The sequence below is a fragment of the Sebastes fasciatus genome, chromosome 4, assembly GCF_043250625.1.
Source record: "Sebastes fasciatus isolate fSebFas1 chromosome 4, fSebFas1.pri, whole genome shotgun sequence".
Lineage (NCBI taxonomy): Eukaryota > Metazoa > Chordata > Actinopteri > Perciformes > Sebastidae > Sebastes > Sebastes fasciatus.
In genome coordinates, this window is record NC_133798.1 from 8,382,642 (window position 1) to 8,401,747 (window position 19,106).

The following is a 19,106-nucleotide window of genomic DNA, read 5'->3' on the forward strand; positions in this document are numbered from 1 at the left end:
ATGCAAAATATTGCTGTGCTATGCTGTATCGATCCTCCACCCTTACCTAGCAACGTCTTTTTATCATGGCAGTGTTTTAGCCTGTGAGTATTTCCTTAACTCCCTCATCTTATTGACATTTTCCTCAGGATTAATGGTTCCATTTTGTAGCCACTTTAGCAAATGGTTAGACATATGACTAGAGGCCTAATGATTTTTCAACAGGCACAAAGTGAAGCTGTAAATGTCAGCTGTCAACTTTTTACACGTTGCAGGTACTGTGATTTATGGCAAAATGAGCTGGCTGAATAACTAGTGTTTTCTGGTAAACCAACCTCACTATTTCATAGATCTCAAATTTCACTTTGTATCAATAGTTGCTGTTTATGAATCAGCTGTCAATATAGTATTGATTTTATCTACATACAGTATAGGCCAAGGTTATATATAACACCCTAAACCCATCACGGGTTCCTCCTACACATTCAATGACGTCTCTTACTGTACTATACAGTATATTTATCACTCTGTGACCTCTGCTCCAGTGTTGGAGTGACTCATTTCATGATGAATGGTAATCCTTTAAAACGTCCTTGTGAGCAGGTCCAGTACTCTTTTTGTTATTTCCTCACAGATCAATGTTCATTTTGGTCATTCAAGGCCCCAGGGAGCTTAACACAGTTTTTTCAAACTAAAGCCATCCCATTGATATAATGCCATTGTTGTTCACGTCCAGTTATAAAACATAGCTTACAGTGTGGTGCCTGCCTGTCTGCCATGCAAAGCCATGTTTAGTCTCATCCTGCCTTTCTGTTGAACAATTTGGGCACACTATTTTTGCTAAAAGTGATGATATTACAGTAGGACTGCAACTAACGATTATTTTCATTGTCATTAATCTGTTGATTATTTTTATTGTATATTGATTTATTGATTAATCGATTAGTTGTTTGGTCTATAAAATGTCTGCAAATGGTGAAAAATGTCAATCAGTGTTTCCCTAAGCGCATGGTGACGTCCTCAGTTGGCTTGTTTTGTCCACAACTCAAAGATATTCAGTTTAATGTCATAGTGGAGTAACAAAACCAGGAAATATTCACATTAAAGAAGCTGGAATCAAAGAATTTGGAGTTTTCTTCTTAAAAAATATTCAAACCAATTAATCAATTATCAAAATAGTTGGCGATTAATTGAATAGTTGACAATTAATCGATTAATTGATTGAATATCAGATAACACATTGACAGGTATTCATGTGTGTAAAAGCAACTACTTTTCTTAATCATTTACATGCAGATATTGTGAAGAAAAGAGATATTTAAACTCACTTTCAGTAATAATCAAGTTGTGGTCCCCATATAGGTGATTAAAAGAAATCCATTTGAGTGTGTGAATGATTAATAGAAGCAGCATTTTAATCACAGTGAGTCTAGCCCTCATCCCTGTAATTGACTTTGTTTGAAGTCAGTCATGAATCTTTCTTTCATTCAATACTAAACTGCAGCATTCTCTTTGCTCCTCTGCAGATGAGTCTCCGTTGGTCTCCACACACCACCCCATGGGATTTCCCGGACATGTTCCAAGTTCGACAGGGTTCAAACCATCAGCCTTACCAGCCTCATATTATACTGCCTTTGAGAGCCCGGACTCACGCGGTGTCCTGCCATCCATTTCTGAACCAAACCGTGAAGTTAGGACTGCCGGTATCACGCGTTTTCAGTGGGGACGTGTTGCTTCGGAAAACTCCAAATCCTTCACAGCAAGTGACCTCCTCGCAGAAGGGCCACATCCTCTTTCCACTCCACCATTAAGCCCCTCCGAACCTGTATTGGGGTCTAGTCCACAATTAGAGGTACCAGCTAAACTCTTCGTGGACTGGAAGCTGGCCAGGACAAAGTCTGCCAAGCAATCTTCCTCTCTCTCTCCAACTCCTACAAGATCTCAGTCAAATATATCCGTAACATCATTAAGCCCCTCTGCTTTTACAGGGTCAACAACACCTCAGCTAGGTCTTCATTCTGAGCAGAAAACTTTCGACAAGCAGCAGGATGGTGCATCAGAGCAAACTGTGGCAATCATGACCTCATTTCCTACTCGGCCTCTTGAGCCCCCTAAACTGGCTTTCACTGACCCCATGGCAGATGAATCGTATAGTAAAATCCAGGATGTGAACCAGCTGAGCCCCAGCAGTGCCCCCTTGGAGGAGAACAAACCAGCACGTGACATAAACATGCTACCCAACCCAGATGAGATTCTGGCCCCTGGCTACAATGTGCCTTTCATCGCCCCCGACCTTACATCACCTTCATCTGAACCCACCGAGGTCTCTCCAGAGGACTTCTACCCCACCAACACCATGGAATTGGACTGGGGGTCTGGGGACTACTTGGAGACAATGTCCTTCTTAAATGCAGACGGAGAGGACTATTCTATGGTCACCAAGGTGCCCTCTGACTCGTACGATATGGAGGACTACACCGAAACCTATGACACATCCTTCCCTTCCAGAGTTGGCATATCCCCTTCGTCCTTGCATCCTCTTCAGGTCTCACCTTCTCCCAGCTTCACGACAGCAGCTTTGTCCTCCACAGTTCACTATACACTGGACCCTACTCCCACAGCTAACAGTGATATACCCGACGCATCAGACATAGATTGGCCCGATACTTTCACAATCCAACCGACAGATGTTCTCTTACCGGACATGAACAGCTTGGAGTATTACACCACTCAGTTGACCAAGGAGAACAACAGTTCCGACACTGGAGCTGAACACAGAGGGAACGTGACCATGGTGTCCATCAGTGCTACAGACCTCACGCCCACAAGCAGCTTCACCAACGATACTAAGTTGACTGAGGATGAGTCCTCCAGTGATATGTCAGGGTTTGAGCTTCAAGACGAATCAACCCCAGTAGTAACCACAGAGGAGAGTCCTCAGCTGGTCAGTGCTTCTGAGCCTTTTCTGGATCCTTCCATAGTCCCAACACACTTTTTTGATCCCTCTTCTTCTATCTGGGGTGGTCAGGTGTCCACCACAGATTGGTCTTCACATACTCTAACTTTTGGCCTGGACAGCACTGTGGTAACAGAAGCTATGCTACCCAGTGCCACGCCTTTGCTGCCAGATGACGCGATGTCGTCCTCCTCTCTGACAGATGTCCATTGGTTTGTCACAGAGTCAGTCCCATCAAGTACCGTACACACCACTCCTGTCTTAACTGCATCCACAGCCTTCTCCCCTGTTCCCACTGAACCTGCTGCCAACACTACGGCTGGTACAACAGAATTAACTCCCCAAGACTCTACTTTCACAACTGAACAAACTCTCACTTTAGTTTCAACTGAGCCCACATCTAACGTCTCTTTGGTCCCTCCAGCTGTGTTGGGTGATCAGGGGGTGACTGAAGATGGAGTTGACATCCCAGCCACAATGACCTTGATCCCAACTAGCAGTGAAGCTAATACCGTCTCTGCTGTACCCACAACCAAAGCTGCCACCACTACTTATCATCAAGCCACAACTAAAACTACTGCCACCACTGAAGCCTCAACTAGTGTCAACATCATCTCTACCACCAGTGGACGGACCACGGCTACAGCACCAACATCAAGACCGTACCTCTGCAGCCTTTACAGGCCTGCTTATTTAGTAAAAATTGGTATGTTTGACATTTGATTATGCTTTTTGTTAAATTATAAAAATTTTATGTAATCCACATGTATGAAATGTATGCAAATTGTGACAGAAAACTGTATTTTGAATTTTAAATACACCATGATACCATGCTTATGCTTTCTTCTAAAGGTTTTTCTTCCGGGGCCACTGTTGGATATGCCAAATCTCAAGTGAGAGACATACTGAAAGGGGAATTCAACAAGTCTGTGGAGCTGCAGGTAAATTTATCTCAACAAGGGTTAAGATATTCTATTAATTTGAAGGTGATACCATGCAAGATGTTTGGCAATTAAGAAGGACGTGCAATGGCAACAGAAGCACATTTTGATTTCAAAGAGATCCTATTAGATCAGTGGTTCTAATAATGTGATGCAGAATCAATGTTTTGATGTGGGAATCTTTTTCACGGTGGAATAGTAAACAAATTGGCTATTGCAATGGTGTTCATTCAGACACATAGAGTCTCTGGGTTTACAGAATGGACAGATATTTGACAGGGACAAAAAGAAAAACAGACGATGCTACGGAGATGAGCAAGACAACGTGCTCAGCTGAAAGTAATAAAAAGAAAATATGTATGTAATAGTAGGGCTGCACCGAATAGTTCGAAGCTTCATTCATAACCTTTCACCTTCTCTTCCCGCCTCTCTCTCAAACACACACACATAGCGCGCGACGCGGCGCTCAGTCCATCTCTGTAATTGCCTGAGTCCAAAAGTCTAAAAAAAGACAAAAAGTCAAAATGTATTGAAAAAAGATAGATGTAATAATTTCCAAAATTCACAACACATTTTTATCGAATGAAATATTCTGCTTCAGTCCATATTTGTTGGCATTTAGCCTTTCAAAAACATCATTTTCACTGCGGACTGTTTACTCTCCCGCACGCACCTACTGTATATTATCGGGGTGGTCTAGCAGTAAATTACATATATACAACCACAGTAGCCCAAAATCATATTTACCCCATTTTTTCTAAAGGTGATAACGTCAAAATATGACGGACAGACATTTTCCAAAATCTGGCTTTTGTCCAATGGCTGTGAAGAAAGCAGGGAAGGCTGTCATCACGGGGCTGTGTTTGATGTCAGTCAAACTGTACACACGTGGGTCAAGTGCAGGTTTGACCTGTCACCGTCTTTGCTATGCTACGGCCAACGGGGAAATTTGTGAGTCGCAACAAAGTCACAAGCTATGCAGATTTAGAAGACTGGGAAACTACTTATAACTGTGTGAAGCCGGTGGAAGGCGATTCGCAGAGATTTTTTTGCAAAAACGTATTTTTCAATTTAATTTGGGGGGGAGATACGACGTTTAGCAACACAGTGTGTGTGTGTGCGTGTGTGTGTGTGTGTGTGCGTGCGTGCGTGCGTGCGTGCGTGCGTGCGTGCGTGCGTGCGTGAGTGAGTGAACGCAGTGGTGCAGATGAACCTTGAAGGCCAGACCACTTCCTGAGCATTTTATCAGTGGTTCTGTAATAAACCACAAGAGTAGTCACATCAAGATCCACAAGACAAGACCACAATGACCTCTCAAAAACACCAGCGGCTTATTTAACACAAGTCGTTTAACTGTGAATGAATGAGTCTAATGAGTTATTTGTCTATGTCATATATTCCTGCTTTGTCTCTGAAGGTTGTGGACCCCCCACCAAAGTTTGTGTTTCGGGTGGTGTCTGGTCCGGTCGTGTACACAGCCATATCCGTCATCAATGCTCTGCGAAGGTCTGGGCGCCGCTTCCTGTCTGTGTCTCCCAACTGGACAACACCAGACCATAAATATCAAGTCCACACAGGTAAATGACCTTTTAACAAGCTGTCAAGATTTTAATTGTTTGTGATAACCTTTTAGTTTTTTAAACTCAATCTAAATCTCTCCTTGTCTTCACTTCGTGCAGTGCTGCAGTTTGTTCCCAGTCACATAGATGTGCGGTTCTGCAACTTCAGCGAGAGCATTGAGAAAGGTTTGACCATGGCCTTTGCAGAAGTGCGTCGGCGCTCGAAGGAGTCGACCAACTTCACAGTGCATGTGAGTGGGACCAGAAGGCAGGGAAGCATGAGTAGCCTCGCACTTGCATTTAAGCTGAGATGTTTTCATCAGGATGTGTTTCATTTTGGCCTTGCACCTCAATGCTGAATGACCCAGTGGCGATAATCTTGAGCCTTCTGAATAATAGCCCTCGGCTGCCTACTAAACATATTATATCATCTGTCTGTCTGAAAAAAGGAAAAGGTTTTGTTTTTTGTCACACAAAGAAAGTTGGATCTTTATGCTATTTGTGTAAGATGTGTTGCTCATTTGCTGACTGAGCTGACCTCCAGTCGCCTCCAGTCACTTCACCAGTGGATGACTGTGATTGCTGCAGCGCAGGCTGACTTTGTTTGGGATATTGCCTGCAAGCAGAGGCTGTTCTGTTTAATCACAATTGTTGAGACTTTTGGATTCCAGGAAATGAAGCTTGGCAGAACCAGTGGCCTGGCGAGCCAGAGAAATCTAGTTTATTAAGATCACTGCTGTAAAATATAAATTACTAGAGATGTTCCGATACCATTTTTTCCTTCTCGATACTGATTCCGATAACAGCCTGTTTAAAAAAATATATAGTTATTATTGTTATTAGTAGCAGTAGTAGTAATAGCAGTATTTAACAGCTGTTTGCTACTGACCATGTATGGATAGTGGACAGTAGTTGCCAGTGGCAGCCATGATACATCCAGGGCAACAGCACAGTGAAGGCTACTGTTTTGGAGCAGCGAAGAAGAATTGATTTCCGGTTAAACAAGTTGATTTTTTTCTGGGTTAATAAATGATGGTATCAAATTGGTGCATAGACTGACATACTCATCGATACCCAATACCGAACTTTGTGCAGTATCGGACGCATTTCCGACACTAATATTGGAACAACTCTAAAGTTACTAGTTTGGTTTAAAAAATTCAGATTCATGCTCAATCTATCTGTCCATCCATTTTCCATAATTCATTAGGTCTGGGTGGCAGCATGGTAAGCAGCATAGTAGCCCAGACGTCATCCATGTTCTCCAGTTCTTACTGTTGGATCTCATCCTGATAAGATGCCCAGAGCACCTCAGTTAGCTCCTTCCAACACAAAAGAGAGGCTAATCTACTACAATCTTCTTTTGGTTGTCGGAGCACCCTGTGAGCACAGACACCCCACAAAGGAAGCTCATTTTTGCCAGCTGTATCCACAATCTTAGTCTTTCGGTCTCTACGCTGATGTTATGACCAAGGGCAAGGTTTGAGACACCTTTAATCTCAGCTCTTTCTTTCCTTAAAATGACAGCCCACACAAATCCTCCTTTCCACCTCATTTTCCATCTGACCATCACTCATGAACAAGACCCCACTTGGATACTTGAAGGAGTTCATGCTCTAGTTGCTGAGTATTAAAGAAGCTTACTGTTTACTGTCTGCTTCAGTAGAGTTTTGTGTAATCCTATAACACTGATGCCTATATTATTGTCTTTTAGTTGGAATAAATGTAAGTATTAAATCTTTTTTTTTTGCAGCATGGAAATGTTTTATAAGCGACTAGCATACTGTGCCCCTGGCCACGCTGCCCAATGTTGTGTTCTACTTTCCGATCCCTGAAGCCAATGATTTTCAGATTGGGAACTTCATTGCAACTCTTGCAGAGACAAACAAGTTTTCCCAGAAACTACATCAACGACATCAGATTGGAAAATGTTTTGTACGTTCTGTTGTGTAATCGTCCGTCCGCTGAACGGTATGTCTCTGTCTAACTGTGTTTTAGATTTTAAACATCACCATGGCTGCTCCTAAATATCAGGAACAACGGCTAGTGAGGCAGCCGGTGGACATGACCTTCACTGTGCGCGGTTCAAGGGGCTATCTGGTGGGGTCAGAGGTCAGCAATGCTCTGATGAAGCTCACAATGGTGGAATTCAGCTACTACATGGGCTTTCCTGTACTGCAGATTGCTGAGCGTGAGTACCACAGGGTTGTCTCTCCATGTGTTTTCTGATCACCAACAATGAACTCAGGTTAAACTTTACTCTGCTTAAACATCATTTTATACTTTTTTCCAACAGCTTTCCATTATCCAGAGTTGAACACCAGCCAGTTGCTTCGCTCCTCCTGGGTTAGAACAGGTATCATGGTTTCAGTTCTTGGCATGGTGAAAATCTGCTAACAGCTACTTAAATTTGAGACCCTTTGTGCTGATACTGTGAATGATTTTTCTTGTTGTCTGCGTACATAGTGCTCCTGGGTGTGCTGGACCAGAAAGTGGGTGAGAGGACCTTCCAAGCCAACATGGAGCGCCGGGTGGCCATGTTACTCGGGGAGGCGACGGGATTAATGCGACGTGTCAAGAGATCCACCCTTATAGGCAACAGCACTGTTCAGGTACTGTATATGTTTATTTAAATACTGTACTCAGTGGTTGTATTCACAGCTGCATAGCCTTGGGAAATGATAATACATGCAGTGCAAAATATATGAAGCTCAGCAGAAATTGAATTACTGTGGAGTGAAGAAACTGGCATCATATGAAACTAGAAAACCTTAGGAATCCAGTGGAACCAACCATGTCATACTAACTTGTGGCAAAGGGGGCAAATTCAACTAACTAACTAAACTTTGACGAAGAAAAACTGGCCATTTTCAAAGGGGTCCCTTGACCTCTGACCTCAAGATATGTAGATGTAAATGGGTTCTATGGGTACCCACGAGTCTCCCCTTTACAGACATGCCCACTTTATGATAATCACATGCAGTTTTGGACAAGTCATAGTCAAGTCAGCACACTGACACACTGACAGTTTGCCATGTTATGATTTGAGCATATTTGTTTATGCTAAATGCAGTACCTGTGAGGGTTTCTGGACAATATTTATCATGGTTTTGTGTTGCTAATTGATTTCCAATAGTAAATATATACATACATTTGCATAAAGCAAGCATATTTGCCCACTCCCATGATAAAAAACAGATTAAAAAATGTGTGATTAATCGCGATTAACTATGTGGCAGGCCTAGTTGCCTTAAATCAAGTGATATTGTTATCTTCTATATTTCAACATATTGTCTGTTTTAAACTGTCTCAAATCGAGGGGAACTAAATTAGACATAAGTAAAAAAGTCTCCCCTTACAGGCAGACTCTTTTTTACTTGTTTTAAATTAAATCAAAATTGTAAAACTCAACAAGTATAAAGTATACAATAGAATTACTAGTTTGATATTTTGTTCATTACACAACAAAACTTTCAAAACTCTTTAACAGGGAGTTTGTTAATGGATTACTCGCTAAATCTTGAAAAAGCTTCCTTCCTTGTGCCATTTATATAATTATTCCCTGATGCAAGCTCTCTCTAACTACCTTGCCTTGAGTACTGAGGGCTCATTATGTGAGCGCTGCAGTGTTTGTAACCACTGAAAGCCTTACTGCTTTACTAATCAGGCACTTGCTTTTGTGGGTTCGCCCCGCACCTGCTCGAGCTCATCTCTAAGGGGACAGGATAGGGCTCTGTCTCCATGGCAACAGCATCCCCCATTCAGCCCAGGGGCAAGCCACTCAAAGACCACAACCTCATGAGTCCTTGCTCTTTCTCCTCTTCCTCATTTCTCCGGTCCCGTTACTTGATGGCTCCTGTGAGCCACAGAGCTGCTAAGAGCAGATCAATTATTAATTGTTTCTCTTTCTCCGTCTGTATCCTGCAGTCGGGATGATTAAGAGTGTTGTTGAGAGTGTAGACATTATGGAGGGAGAGATACAAAGACAGGGGTGGATAAAAGATTCCGAAATCAGAGGAGCAAGGAGAGCCAAACGCTCCGATAAAGAGACTTGTTATGGGAGACGAGAGATGCATATGTGAGCTGATCTCATGAAGTCTGAGCACATGTGGTGGTCTTTAAACAGGGGGGCTGTCAGCGTGATAAGTATCATGTTGGCTGAGTAGCAGCCTCTCTCTGTCTGACCTTTCTGCCTTCTGCATCGTTGTCTCCATAAAACCCACAGCAATTTAGGGGAAACGCAGGACCATGTTGGTGGTGAAACTTTAGTACCTGTCTCTGTGCTAAGATTAGATCTCTAATTTTAGGCATTGGCATCCTTTCTATCTTTCAAAATGATATTTTTCCCAGTCATAAATATGAATATGTTACACACAGGAGCCTTATTATGTGTTCTTTCCGGCCTTTTTTTACATTTCAAAGACACTCATCTTTGAGTGTCTGTTGGATATAATGAGAGTGAGGTGACTCAGACTGAGCGTCTGAACTTCAGAAGAATCCTTTGTCTCGCTCTCTTGCACACACAAACACACACACACACACACACACACACACACACACACACACACACACACACACACACACACACACACACAGACATACAGTATATCTCAAACAGATGCCCCAGACAGAATCCGACAGAATCGGCTTGGTGTTGTCACCTATGAGAATACCTTTATGAGTCCGCCTAGACAGATAAAAGAGGAGGTTGAATCGGGGTCGTGCAATAACACACACATTCACGCTGCCGTCTTTCCACTCTAATAACCATGCATGGACTGGATTAGACCCTGGATGAGAGAGCCTGCCCAGCCGTTTTTCTGTGTCAGCCCAGGCATGACCTGCGCTTTACTCTTTCCAGTAATGCAGACAGCAGACTGTGCTGCACCTCGGGGCACCCAGAGGGAGACTGAACACACACACACACACACACACACACACACACACACACACACACACACACACACACACACACACTCACACACACAGGCATATTAGAGAACATGGAGAAATATTTAAACAATGAATACTCTAATGGAGATACAGAACGTCAGCTGATATATCATGAGGGTGCTATTTATATATATGTGTGTGTGCGTGCGTGTGTTTGTCAGTGCATGCAGACGTTTGTACATAAAAATAATAGACAAAATAATGAATACACCTCATGTAAAAGGCCTTGCAGCAATTACAAGTACAGCTACACAGACAGGTTAAGTTAAAGAGGTGTACATATAATACAAAATAAAATATTTGACATGTTATATCTGTGCCTGAAGACATTAAAGGAACAGTGTGTAAAATTTCGGGGATCTATCAGCAGAAATGGAATATAATATTAATAACTATGTTTTCATTAGTGTATAATCGGCTGAAACTAAGAATTGTTGTGTTTTCGTTTGCTTAGAATGAGCCATTTATATCTACATAGGGAGCGGGTCCTCTTCACGGCATCTGCCATGTTGCTCCGCCATGTTTCTGGGAAGCACAGCCCAAACACAGGCTTTGGCCTTTCGTGTTTTTACGTTATCTGAAGGCCACCGTAGTTCTCCGACACGCTTGTGATACTGCAGTAACGTGAGCTGCAGAATACAAAATTGTGGTACTGCCAGCTGCCGTGTGACTTCCGTTGCTCCTAAAGTAGTGTTATTATGTTAAAAGTGGCCTCTGAGCGAGGCAAACGGCGTTACCACGGTTTTGCACTCGGCAGCCCACGTTACCACAGCCTTTGAAAGGGAGGAGTGAGCGGAGGGGGTACTCAGTTGGTTGCAATCTGCAACCACGCCACTAGATGCCACCAAATCCTACACACTGTACCTTTAAGTGAATGAGAATGGCCACTACTATTTCAAAATAAGTGACAGATCAGAGTGAGAATCTTTGAATATATAGTTTCACTTGTATAACAAGTTTCAATACAGCATGGGGTAGCCAAGGTGGCCAAATAGTTGGTGCCTGAACTTCGGTTTGTGCAGTCATAAAAACTCCAAAAATGATTAATATTACAGGGTGCCATAGAAAATGAGACACCACACCCCACATTAAAAAGTCATCTTTATTATTGAAAATGGGACACTTCACTCATTAGGGCCTTCATCAGACATTCCATTTTTAATGTCGAGAGTGAAGCGCCTCATCTTCCACGGACCCCGTGATCGTTTTTTTGAAAGCACTTCTTTTCCAGTTGCTTGAGCACTGTCTACAAGCCACAAATGTTGCACTGGGGAAATATTTACAAATTATGACAACAAATGGGAACATCAAAATTAAAACAGATTGCATTAAAACACATGTTAATTTTGATAGACTTGAATTGAAGCTCACACTAGTCTGCACCTCGCTGTGTGTGGGTTCTCAAAGTTAGAAACAAGTAACAACAAAGACCATCAAAAGATGTTTGCTATAAACCACAAAACTGAGCCTGTGGCCCGGAGCAATGTGAATAAGTAATGAGGTTTATTGAGTGTCCTTCAGCCTTTTTCCTACATCTGGATATGTTTATGTTTGGAAAAAGACACAAGATGCCATGATGTCTGCCCAACTGTTTAAAAGATTGGTGGTCAGTACCGGCAGCCATCTTGTCGTAGTCAGTAGGCCTGGTGATTGCTCTGTGTAACAGTATGACAGCCACCAGGTACAGTATATAGGGCCCTGGCATCCTTTCCACATTCAAGACAATGGACCTCATGCAGCATCATTCTCTTAAATTTTTCTCCAAAGTCAATTCGGATGCACCAAATGTTCTTAACCGTCCAAATCAGGTGTGCTGAATGACGAATCCCACTTGATCATAAATTGGAGGCGTGTGGCCGATTGTTTATTATTAGTATAGGTAACGCCTCCTAACTCTATATAAGGGTAGGTGTTAAGCCGTGTGCAAATATTCTGGCACATGCCCAAGAATTGGAGAGATGTCACCAAAAAAAGGCCATAAGAATAAGAAGAACATCAGCAGTAATGAAATAGAGGTACTGTTAGATGAACTTAAACAAAAGTAAACGTGATTTCCCAGAGCGGCAGTACTGGCGTTGCAGGAAAATCAAAAAGCATCAAAGAGCAGTTTGTAAGCCATTCAGAAGCTGAATGCATGTAATATCATCCAAGGGTTTTTATAGTCTTAATTGGGATCAATGGGCCAATAGTATTTCTTTAATAATCCAATCATTATAATTACACTAAAATCTAAATTTGATTATATTATATATTATACGTTGGACAAACAATTTGTGGACTGTGAAAACAAGATATATTTGTCTTATCTTGGTAAGAGTGCTCTCAACTACTCATGAAATGTTCTCTTACCTTAGAGAAGAGCAAAAATAAGAAAACATTGATGAATCCCAGAAATCAATGGGGACTACCAAAATAAGAACAAATTGTGGATGCGAACAAAAAATAGAGAAAATGTGTTCTTACATCGCTTCCTGCATGAGGCCCATTGTGTCCTGTCGAACAAGGTTTTTTTCCTCATGACTCCACACTAATGCCCCCCAAACACATGACTAAACAAACTGAAGAGTTTTCTTGAAGTCCAGGATGCCGTCAAAGTCTCCCATGACCTCACCAATGTCAGATCAAGCCTCCTGAACTTTTATGGGAAACAGATTCACTTTTATTACTTAAAGAAATAGTCATACTCCAGTAGCTCAACACAAACAACTCAGGACTTGGACAACAGTATTCAGAGATGGATTAAAGTTGCTCTGATGACAAAGGGTTGCCTTACATCTTATTGGGATTGGATATTTGTTCAAAAATCTGTTATTTTGTAAATGTCCATGTGTTGATAGGCATTTGTACATCCCTTTGACTCTCACTTTATCTGAAAAAGAAACAATGTTTGGATGAATGACACACTGTACTTTTCTCCTTTTATCCCCCTCCCAGGTTGTAAGTGCGAGCCGGCTGGTGGGTGCGGACCATCCCTTGGAGATAGTGTATTTTGTGGAGGGTCCCAGTGGTCAGAGGATGCCTGCAGTTGAAACAGCCGACCTGCTCAACAGCCTGGACGTCCAAAGGGCTGCCATCGTCTTGGGATATCGCGTCCAGGGCGTTTTGGCACAGCGTGAGTACCTCTTGCATAGTAGATAACTGACGATGTAGTGATAAACAAGATGGCCTTTGTCATGGACAAACTAAAATCAAGCTCCCATGTCTGCAAGCATCCATGTTGCCAAATTGTCCCAGAGCAGGACATTGAGTCACTGCCATTTTGGTGGTATGGAGCTGGTATGGAGTTGAAATTAGGGCTGCAAAATTCACCGAAATGTTATCGAAATCGCAATATGCCCTACTGCAATTTTTGAATCGCAAGAAGCGCAATATTTGTTAGAGGCAAAATGTGTGTCAAAATACCATTTTGAACTAAATATTGTGGTGCTGCAGAGACGTTCTGGCCTACACATCATATTCTACAGACTTGGTCCAGATCCCTGCATAAATCAAACCATAATATTTGTAATATGTTTTTCAATGAAAATGAGAATAATAATGTAAAAATGATCATTCCCTCTAATATCACAAATCATATCACAATTACAATATCAGCCAAACTAATCGCAATTAGATATTTTTTCAAAATCAGCCCTAGTTTTTACATGTGGATGTAGACAAAAAAGAAGAGATATTGTTGTTTTGTTGATATATGACTTGAAATACACTATACCTTAGGAATCGTTTTGCTTTTTCTTATGTGAATTGCACAGTGCAGTAGGGGTGGGAATCACCAGAGGCCCCATGATCACAATACTTAATAACGATACGATCTTATTGCGATTTTAAACCTTTTGCGATATGCTGAGTATTGCGATAAGATATATTGTGATATATTGTGATTTATTACTTTTTTTCTACTGCAAATTATCTGTGTCTGTCAACATCGTTTTTTTCTAATAAGGCCCTGTTCAGACCTGGTATGAACATGCGTCCTCAGTGATCGGATCACAAGTGGGCAGCTTTAAGTACGTCTGTTTACACCTGGCATTAGAATGCGTCTCCACATGTGTCTTGAGTGGTCACTTGTGATTGGATCTCACTTCCCCGCTCTATAAGGAAATAAATACGTAATAAACACACGGCTAATACAGCAGACCTTGTGAGGTAATATCACAGGAATGTCAGTAGTAATATCCTACATATTCGTGAATACGGGTACATTTTATTAACATCAAAATAAAAAGTTATCGTACTGGCGGTCCCCAGAGACCTCCGCGCGCTCCGCCGCCACTGCAGCCTTTGCCAGACAGAGGGGCACATAGCTGCAGAAAGCTGGGGATGAGAGAGAATAGGCGGGCGGACGGACAGGTGTCACCTCCGTGCAAAGCAACGGAACAAAAACACGACACATCTCCAACAATATGATAATAATGCAATTTGCGTGCCTAGTCTGATAGTCTGTAGATATGTAGCCTATAAACAAGATATATTTTAATAAAATACAGTTGTACCAACAAGATACAGTAGAGCACAGAGGCCGTTTCCATGCTGACAAGCGCTCGCGTCTGCCTTTCTATTCACATGAGGAGCGTGCGGAGACGCGCTCTCCAAAGAGAAAGGACACAATTGTTCACAGGCTCCTAATAAGAAATTTAAAAAAAGAATACAAGCGAACTGCTGGCTCCATGTGTTCTTTTGTATGTTTATAGTAACATTTGAGCTAATTACCTCCCTTTGTACACGCCAAACCAAAAGACTGTCTTCCTTATTAAGAATCTAAACAAGGGATGAAGGCCTAATGAGCGCCTCTCAAGGGAGTTGTGTGTCTGTGCTGACTGTGTTCTCTTACGGTACTTTCCCAGGGGATGAAATGAGTATTAATTAAAACTAATGAAGGTCTGCATTAAAGATTACAGCAGTGAGACAAGAGCCAGCTCGCCAACGCTACTGCATGTTTAGCTTAGCATTCTCAAGGTGTTTGAATACAGGGAACAAAAGGATATGCTTGAAATATTGAACCACATACACAATAGAAATTATTCAATATGGTGCATATTTGTGTCTGAAGCTCAAACTTAAAGCTCAAACCTCTCTGTCACTCTTTCCACCTCTCTGCATATAGCTGTAGAGAAGGTGGCGTCCTCACCCTCCGACGCTGAGAACACCAACACGTGGATCGTCATTGGGGTCGTGATTCCCCTCCTCGTGGTCATCGTCATCATCTCCATCCTGTACTGGAAACTGTGTCGGACAGACAAGCTGGAGTTCCAGCCGGACGCCATGACCGCCATCCAGCAGAGACAGAAGGTAGAGTCCCATCGGTGTCTGACTTCATGTTCCGCTTCATTATGTCAGTGTTTCAAAGTCCTTTCAGTTCTACAGTTGACATATTTGAAATGGGCAGTGATTATCGCAACATGGTTGCACATAAACTGTTGATGTATGTATTTTAGGTGTTTCATTAGGTTGAGTTATGTTAATGGATGAACCAGTTTTCCAAACATTACTGTGTTCTGCATAGAAAGGTTCAAGGCAGCTGGTGTGGAAAGCTAGAAAGACGATTCCACTGTTAATTTCAACTGAACGGTTAATTAATGAGGTGTATCTGTCATTGCCATGAATAGTAGGACTGCTCAGAATCTGGACCTCATCATTTCTTCTTTTAGATAAGATTAATAAAACTTTAATGAGTAGAGAGATTTATTAGAGGATGTGAGCTGGATTAGAAGTCCTGATTCTGCTAGTGGATGTAATGGGCCTCAGCTGCTCTTCTAATTTTTTTTTTGATGTTCTCTTACATGCTCTTTTGCTTAAAGCACCAACAACCCTGTCCTTCAGTTCCCCTTTGTCCCACTTGATTTTCAGTTTGTGACAATTGGAAAAACTTCTCGCCAAATGCCATTTGGCTGCGCAGAGGCTGTTTCCTGTCTTAGTATTGCCTCTCTTGTACTTAAAGTACATGTCCCCTTTTGCCCTGAAGTTAATTGACGCGAGAAAGTTCCTCTGCTCCATGAGGTCCTGATGAACAAAATGTTTTAATACAATAATGAAATGGCGGACTATATAGTCTTTGCCAAAAACACATCAGTACACTTTGAGAGAAACAAGGTCAAGTTTACCAGAGGATCAAAGACCAAGAGAGGGTTACTGTATGTCACACTGGATTACGTTCTGGCGTTTAAAAACTATGCATTCAACATACCGTATACTGAATAGTAGTGCTACGTATTACAATACTTGAAAGCAATATCAATGCACAAAACAAGCTCAAATTTGTTTTGTTTTTTTGTGTTTAGTACTATTTTTCATTTAGATTTCATTATCTATTTTCCATGACAGAGAAACATAACAAGAAGGACAGTATGAAAATACAAGGACATATCGCACAGACAAGACAAACCATCCGTCTATTTAACACAGTGTGGCCATGAGAACACATGTATTCCCTTCTCTTTGTAATATAACAATGTCATTAGTAGACCCATCAGATTAACTCCTGGTCTTAACCATCTTGTCTGTTCCTTTATTCTCTTCTTTATTCATGTTTTAAAATATATACATATATATTTATGTATTAGAGTAAAGCATGTATTGATGTAAGACCATGTGCAAGCTCAACGTTTTAAAAGCCCAGCTGTCCTGGAGTGTTTGTTTTTGTTTTGGTGTAAAGACTGGGCACAGACTTTTGTTCCAAGTTCATCATGTGATGCAATTTACAAGTGGCTTTTATTTTTGATTGTTACATTTTGTGAAGGAGACATTTAGGACTAATGCACAGGCGTGTGGCATCTCTACTGTGCTACACTGACCAACAACAATACCAGAGAGCCCTGTACTCTCTGTGGTACAGCAGTAACTTCATCTCTGTCTCTGTCTTCCCTCTTCAGTAGCAAACACCTGCAGTGCTGTTTCTCATCATTAAGTCAGATGTCAACACAGAAATACCACTCCCATCCTAAAATAGATGAATTTTACAACTGGCCTGTTTTGGAAGTTTGTGTGTAATTTTTTTCAGCTTCCTGACTTACTGGTAGATCGTTCCGTCAGTGTCTTGCTTTCATTTCCCTCCACTTGCGTTTTATAGGTTGAGCTGAGAGCTGTGAACTGTGGACTGAATCCTCCACATTGGGTTAATGCAATGAATCTAATGCGCTGAAGTTACTATCACTTAGCCTGCCCTCTCTGCTTAACCCAATCATCTGTCACTTAACACCACTCCCCTTTCTCTCAGTCTACTACCTCATTCAGAGAATCAAGGGCCTCTCTTCTCCAGAAACACCCTCGGACCAAAAAAGATATAGAGTTTAGTGAGGAGGAAGAGGGAGAGTATGAGGAAGAAGAAGAGGAGTATGAAGAAGAAGAGGAGGAGAAGGAGGTTAAAAGAGGGAAGGTACATACAGTAGCAGTGTCTGGTGGTTTCTAGAAGACGTAGAAGATACTTAATGTATGTGTGTTCGTTCGTAACAAGACAGTAATTAATAGTTCATAGTTTAGGTTTTGAATTCTGGGATAGAGAGAAAATAACGGTCATCACTAGAAATATTGATGCTATCCACCATTGCTTCTGCTTAGACACCAGTGGCTCTTCCCAAGAGAAAACAGACTATGAGCAGTGAGGAGGAAGAAGAAGAGGAGGACGAAGAGGAAGAGGAAGAAGAAGAAGAGGAGGAAGAAGAAGAGGAGGAAGATGAAGAGGAGGAGGAAGACGAGGAAATGGAGAAATTTAAAAAGAAAGGAGTTAAACCAGAAGAGCGAAGAAGACAAGAGAGCAAAGCAATGGTGATGAAAACAGGGGGGATGAAGAAAGAAGACAAAATGAAAGGGTTAACTAAAGGGAGGAGAGCCAAGGACGAGGTATATTGTGCAGTAGCTAGAAGATAGAATATAGTAGCCTAGATCAGTGGTTCTTAACCTTTTTGAGTAGCGACCCTCCCCCCCATGTTTTGTTTAGTTTGAACAGCTAGATCCTATAGGCGTGTCCAGTGTTCCGTGACTTTTTCTCTCCCCCTGAACCCTTCAGAAATCCCCCGTCATAAACTCATGTGCTGGCACACTTTGACTCTCACAAACACTCCATAAAATCTAAAAGTTAGCGTGATATTAACGCGTTAACGTAAATTTGTTTTAACGACACTAATTTCTTAAACTCATTAATGCACCTTGCGATTTTAAGATTGTAGTGCGCTCAGTTTTAAAGCTAGAATGAAGATACTGGCATCATATGAAACTAGGCAAGAAACCAAGGAATCCATTGGTACCAACCATGTCGTACTAGCTTGTCGGGAAGGAGGCTAAATAACGCTCCAAACTTGTGCTAAATTTTTGCGAGGCAAAGCTTGCATGGCCATTTTCAAAGGGATCCCATGACCTCTGACCTCAAGATATGTTGGTTATATGGGTTCTATGGGTACCCACGAGTCTCCCCTTTACAGACATGCCCACTTTATGATAATCACATGCAGTTTGGGGCAAGTCATAGTCAAGTCAGCACACTGACACACTGACAGCTGTTGTTGCCTGTTGTTGAGTTTGCCATGTTATGATTTGAGCATATTGTTTTATGCTAAATGCAGTACCTGTGAGGATTTCTGGACAATATTTTTCATTGTTTTGTGTTGTTAATTGATTTTCAAAAACAAATATAAACATGCATTTGCATAAAGCAAGCATATTTGCCCACTCCCATGTTGATAAGTGTATTAAATACTTGACAAATCTCCCTTTAAGTTAAATTTT

General features: G+C 41.7%; 1 protein-coding gene across 1 annotated transcript in view; it reads left to right on the forward strand.

Annotated features, from left to right (window-relative positions):
- Positions 1-19,106, forward strand: part of LOC141765650 (UPF0606 protein KIAA1549) — a 54,234-nt gene that overhangs the window by 18,507 nt on the left and 16,621 nt on the right. The window contains exons 3-13 of the mRNA XM_074631769.1: positions 1,506-3,641; positions 3,788-3,876; positions 5,294-5,453; positions 5,556-5,686; positions 7,434-7,626; positions 7,732-7,791; positions 7,902-8,047; positions 13,323-13,500; positions 15,493-15,677; positions 17,602-17,760; positions 17,943-18,224. Of these exons, the coding sequence (XP_074487870.1) occupies positions 1,506-3,641; positions 3,788-3,876; positions 5,294-5,453; positions 5,556-5,686; positions 7,434-7,626; positions 7,732-7,791; positions 7,902-8,047; positions 13,323-13,500; positions 15,493-15,677; positions 17,602-17,760; positions 17,943-18,224 (3,719 nt within the window). The remainder of the gene's footprint in view (positions 1-1,505; positions 3,642-3,787; positions 3,877-5,293; positions 5,454-5,555; positions 5,687-7,433; positions 7,627-7,731; positions 7,792-7,901; positions 8,048-13,322; positions 13,501-15,492; positions 15,678-17,601; positions 17,761-17,942; positions 18,225-19,106) is intronic.